This window comes from Mus caroli, chromosome 13 (genome assembly GCF_900094665.2).
Source record: "Mus caroli chromosome 13, CAROLI_EIJ_v1.1, whole genome shotgun sequence".
NCBI lineage: Eukaryota > Metazoa > Chordata > Mammalia > Rodentia > Muridae > Mus > Mus caroli.
In genome coordinates, this window is record NC_034582.1 from 97,352,506 (window position 1) to 97,358,098 (window position 5,593).

Genomic DNA, 5,593 nt, shown 5'->3' on the forward strand with positions numbered 1-5,593 from the left:
TGCACACCTTAAATCCCAGCCTTTGGGAGACAAAGGCAACTCTAAGTTCAAAGCCAGCCTGGTCTATAAATCTAAAGAAACCCTGTCTCAATAAAAAAAAAAAAAAAAAAAAAAAAAAAAAAAAAAAAAAAAAAAAAAGCACTGTCTAAAAGTAGTAGATTTTTTACCTCATTTGTTGAATCAAGTTTTAGGTTTTTTTTAGAATATAAAACTTCTGAGTTTTTTTTTTCTTGGTCTTTCTTTCTTTCTTTTTAATATCCTGTTTTGGGGGTTCTTTTGTTTTGGTTTTTTGAGACAGGGTTTCTCTGTTTAGCCCTGGCTGTCTTGGAACTTACTTTGTAGACCAGGCTGGCCTAGAACTCAGAAATCTGCCTGCCTCTGCCTCCCGAGTGCTGGGATTAAAGGCGTGCGCCACCACACCCGGCTAACTTCTGAGTTTTAAGTGGAGACATTTAAAAACAAAACAAACAAACAAAACCCACCTCTAGGAACAGGTTAAATTTCTGGAGTCCTAATTGAGTATTTTTTCATGAAACATGGTAATGTTACAATGTTACCTTACAAATGCCAATGCAGTTACCAATATGTCTAATATTTTATTAGTACTTCTAGATATAGGTATATCTAGAAGATGTGTCTAAAGATGTAAAGTGGTTCTCACCCTTCCTGATGCTTCAACCCTTTGACACAGTTCCTCATGTTGTGGTGACTCTCAACCATAAAGTTATTTTTGTTGCTTCTTGGCAACTGTAATTTTGCTGTTTGAATCTTAATGTAAATATCTGTGTTTTCCAATGGTGATCTCTGTGAAAGGGTCATTTGATCCCCAAAGAGGTTGCGGCCCCCAGCCGAGAACACCTGCTTCAGAAGACCTATCAAAATGACATAGTCCAAAACATGGACAAATAGTTTTATGTATGCAATTATTGACTACCACAGCATTTACCTAAGGACTCCAAAAGTACTTTGGATGGCACAAATCTCCAAGTCTTTCTTAGGAAGCACTGACATAGCCTGCAGACCCACCAATCACTGCTGATGATCAACATTTCCAAATGCATCTTGCTTAAACACATTTATTTGTAATTAAAACTTTTAAAGATAACCAACATATAATGTCAGAATTTCAAAAACACTCAACACAGCACATGTCTAAATATTACTTTAAAGCACAGCAATATGAAAAGTGCTTATTACAGATTAAGTTAAAAAAGTTTATAATCACAGTGTATGACTCCTTTGATTACACTGTATTATAATAGGCACATATAGAGGACCAGAAGAAAAAACATGCTAATGAAAGGAGTTTGGTGGAGTGATGTTAAGATCACAGACTTTCTTGTTCTCCATCCTATAAAGAATGGCTGTCATAGTTAAGTAGCCCAAGAAGGCCCTGGTATGTTGAAAGCTTGTTCCTAGGCTACTATTGTTTCTGAGGTTATCCAGCTAAATGCACTGGTAGGGGGTGGGGCAGGCTACAGCACCAGTGTGTACCTTGGAGAAGATTTTATCTTGTTCCTGGCTCCTTCCTGGGGTCTATTTCCTAACCACCTTATTTCTGCTTGGCCATAGGCTAACAATCAGAACCAGCCAACACATTATGAAGCCTTTAAAATCCTGAGCCAAAGAACTCCCTGTCTGATGAGCTTAGGTGTTTGCCATGGCAACAAATATAACAGACACAGCATATGTAATTTCTTAAAGTTAACTAAGTTACTTTAAGTAACTAAGTTACTTAAGTAAACATACTTTTACTTTGGTTCTTGGAACTTCAAAAACCAGAAAAGTAGGACCCCAGAGCAAGCAAGAAAAACTGCACAGGTGAAAATCTCCCTGGTGTTAGAAATGAAAATTGAATTCCCTTGGGGGGAGGTTAGTCAACTGAAGGCAGGCACAGGGGAGCATGGAGTGTACTGATACTCCCACCTGTGCTGCTTGCTACACTACTATGTTCAAAGCTGTAAGAATTCATTCATCTCCACACCATGCTCATTTTTCTGTATAAAAATTACATTACAATGATAAGTTTACTGAAAAAAGCAATTTGTATAAATAGGTATTCAGGAACTATGAAATTCAATTATTGTGCAAAAAGTAATTCTGGTATATAATTATCTGGCAACAGGAAAAAATGTCAAATAATTCTTACTATGTTCAATGAATGCCTACATACATCCGTTTTTACATTCTATATTATCTGTGCAAGTGTATGCACAGTGCACCTGTAGAGGGAGGTCGGAAGACAACTTTCAAAAACTCAATTCTCTCCTTTCACAGTGGGTTCTAGGACTGAACTTGTGTTATCAGCCTGGACCCATATTATTGGCCTGTTTACATTAATGTTTAAAAATTAAAATGAACCCCCTCTCCCTGATCTGTAGGTTCCTGGCACTCACATAAAAGCAGGGTGTGGTGTGGCTGGACACCAGCACTCCAGGTAGCTCCCCAGTAAGTCAGCTAAGCCGGTCTGCTGGAGCTCCAGATCAGAGAACGATACTCAAAAAATAAAGCGAAGAGCAAAAGAGGAAGACACCTGATGGGACCTATTTTCACATTTCACTAAAGAAATGTATCTCTAATTTTAAATCAAACAACTGTTCGACTTCTAAATAGTAATCACAAAGCAACGTTTATATGATAATTAAAACAACTATCATTATCTTTGACAAAAGTACTACTGACTGAATTTTTATATACTTCAGCCCCAAACTACAAGTACATCCTTAATGACCAGCTAGCATAACTGCACTGCAGAGAGGAAAACCTGCTAATAAAGTTTATCACTACAAAATCAGAATGAGGCTCTACTCCTAAACTTAGGAAAACTAGGGAAGAGTTGAGTTTTTCTCTGGCAACAACTTTGCCAAAGGAATAATTGTGACATACTGACTCTATTTTAAACAGCAGAGCTTTTTACCCCCTTTGATCTTTAAACCCCAAGTAATAATATTATTTTCATGCAGGGAGGAAATTGGATTTATTCAAGACCAGCCGTGAAGAAGACAGGGGAGGCTCTTTAAGATGCATCTTCCCAAATGCCAGTTAATACCTGGCAGTGTGTTACCCTCATTCAAACGGCATTCCATTGGGAGTAAAGACCATTCTGTAACATATTTCTTCAGACCCTCTACTGCCCCAAAGTTAATTTACAAGAGGTCATGGGCAGAGTATTTTACTGACTGGCTTGATACAGCCCTCCCTCCTAGGAACCCGAGTACATAAGCTGATGGCTGAAAGTATCTTCAAATGTTAAGAGATACTACAAACGTTAGTGCCATGGTTACATCAAACCTTAGGCTCATGCACTTATGCAGGGTTCTTGTCGAAAATATATTGCTTGAATCTCAGACTATATGTCATTCTACTAACCTACATCACAAAATGTCAACATCATTAGATTTTTAAGTGAGGAAGGGGCCTTTTCTAGACTGGAGATAACCAAGTATCATGGTATTCTCCGAACACATACAAGATAAAAGGGGGAGGGGAGCACTATTAAAACATTAAATTTTCTTCCTCTTTTCTTATCTTTTGTTTTGTTTTTTTGAGACAGTTTCTCTTCACCCAGAGAGCACTGGCCACCAGGGTGGGCTTGAACTCAAGAGATCCCAGGCTCTGTCTTCTACAGTGCTGGGATTAAGGCGCCTGGCACCGCGCCCAGCTAGAATAAATGAAAATTTAATAATCACCTGCACCAAGTGAAAAGAATACTGATAGGTATTCACTGTTTCACTTCAACTTTTTTGAATGCATGGAATATTTCCAAGAATAAAGGAACTAACATTAAATAGTCACATTCGTAAGAAATCAATTTGTAGCGGTTCTGCTACTTACAGAGAGTAGAGAGAGAGATTGTTCTGTGTGCATGACTATGAAATAAGCCAAAATCTTTTCCCAAAAAAATCGTGGGCAACTTTTCCTTCAAATAATTTTAGCATAAAGAACAAAATACCGTGGCCCTTAGTATTTTCTTAAAGTTTATGAGTGTGAGAATGTTACGAACGGTAAAACCATTACAAGTTATCCGATTAGCTAATGTTGCATAAGGGAAATTTACCACTTCAAGTACACTGCCTAAGAAGCGATGTCGACATATCAATGCCAATTAAGCGCTGGATTTTAAACACATGTACACAGTAGTGATATAATTCTGCACCGATTTATACTTTTTGAAACGTCTGAGCCAGCGTGACCTTCTTGGAGAAGAAAAAAAATCAGGCTGTTGCCAAAAGGAGAGATTGACGTGATCCTTAAGATCGTGAATATGGGCTCGGTTAGAAAAACCAAAACGATGGTAAATGTCGAAGATCACCCCGGAGAACAAAAACAGCCCCGATTCCATGTTGTCATCCGCTCGCTCCCTCAGCAGCGCTAGCAGCCTGACATTAAGACCTAGAAGTCCGGGCGTTGGCGTTGCTGGCGTTCTCCACGATTCTCCCAGTGCAAAAAAAACGTTATAGGCATTTGCCATGAGGACTGTCGCCGGCCCACCTGCGGCCATCTTAAGTTCGGGGGAAACCAAAGGCCCGGGGCACCCAACTCCAAGGCCGGGCATCAACCACAGTCCCGGAGGCCCGAGAGAGGAAGGCACCCCTAAGTCCTCTGCAGGGACCCCGCGTGGAGCTCAATCAACAAAACCCCACCGCGGAGAGGCCCCGCGGCCGGCCGGGTGCCCTCATCAAACATGGCCGCCTAGGAAAAGCGCGCGGTCACGTGACGCCCGCGCTCGCCCCGCGCCTCCCTCGGCGCCCGAGGTCTGGATGGCGGCGCGCCCCTCCCCCCGCCGGGCTCCAGCACTCACTCTGGGGGGTAGAGCCGTAGCTCCTCGATTTCTCCTAGGAAGGAAAAGAGCGTCCTCATCTGCTCGCTGGTCACCGCCGACGAGAGGTTCGTCACCTGAATCACCGTCGTAGGGAAGAGGCCGAAGCCTAAGCCCAAGCCGAAGCCGCCGCCGCTGTTCATCCCGGCCTCGCTGCCGCTGCCTTCCCGCTCCCCAACGTCCACGACGCGTCAGCGACGGAGCCTGGGAAGCGGAGGCGCGCGGCCGCGAGCGCGCTCCCGAGAGCTAATTCTCCGCGCCCGGGCAAGTCTAGCCGCCCATCGCACAACTCCCCTGCTCCGGGGGCTGCGCGCGCCGACCGGAAGCGTCGCCCTGGCAACGCGGCGGCTCCCCGCGGGTCCTGGCGGCCGCAGCCCGGGGTCAGGTCGCCGGGACTGTTGCTAGGCGTCACTAGGTTTTCAGAGAGGTTTACCTGCTGCTGCAGTGAGGGTTGCAGAGGTTGTGCCTACAAACTCCATCACTTCTCGATGCTTCTGTCAGCTAAGCAGCTCGGCTCTTTCTCCAAATCAGGCGGGGGAACCCAGAGGCCTGGGCTGCAAGTGGTAAAGGGACAATGACATCTGGACATTATACATTAATACCTGACCAAACAATAGCTTCATTATTAAATTCAGGCTGCAACCCCACTTAACCTATTTTCAAAATTGGCAGGCACCCTGATTATGAGAATTCTTGGAAAATTTCACACCAACTATGGAGGTTAGGGTAAATGAGTGAATGAAAGGCTTTGCTGTCAGTTTATAACATGCAATG

General features: G+C 43.2%; 1 protein-coding gene across 1 annotated transcript in view; it reads right to left on the reverse strand.

Moving 5' to 3' along the window:
- Positions 1-5,126, reverse strand: part of Srek1 (splicing regulatory glutamic acid and lysine rich protein 1) — a 33,964-nt gene extending 28,838 nt beyond the window's left edge. The window contains exon 1 of the mRNA XM_021180528.2: positions 4,802-5,126. Coding sequence (XP_021036187.1) covers positions 4,802-4,962 — 161 coding nt within the window. The 5' untranslated portion in view covers positions 4,963-5,126. The remainder of the gene's footprint in view (positions 1-4,801) is intronic.
- Positions 5,127-5,593: the final 467 nt, after the last annotated feature.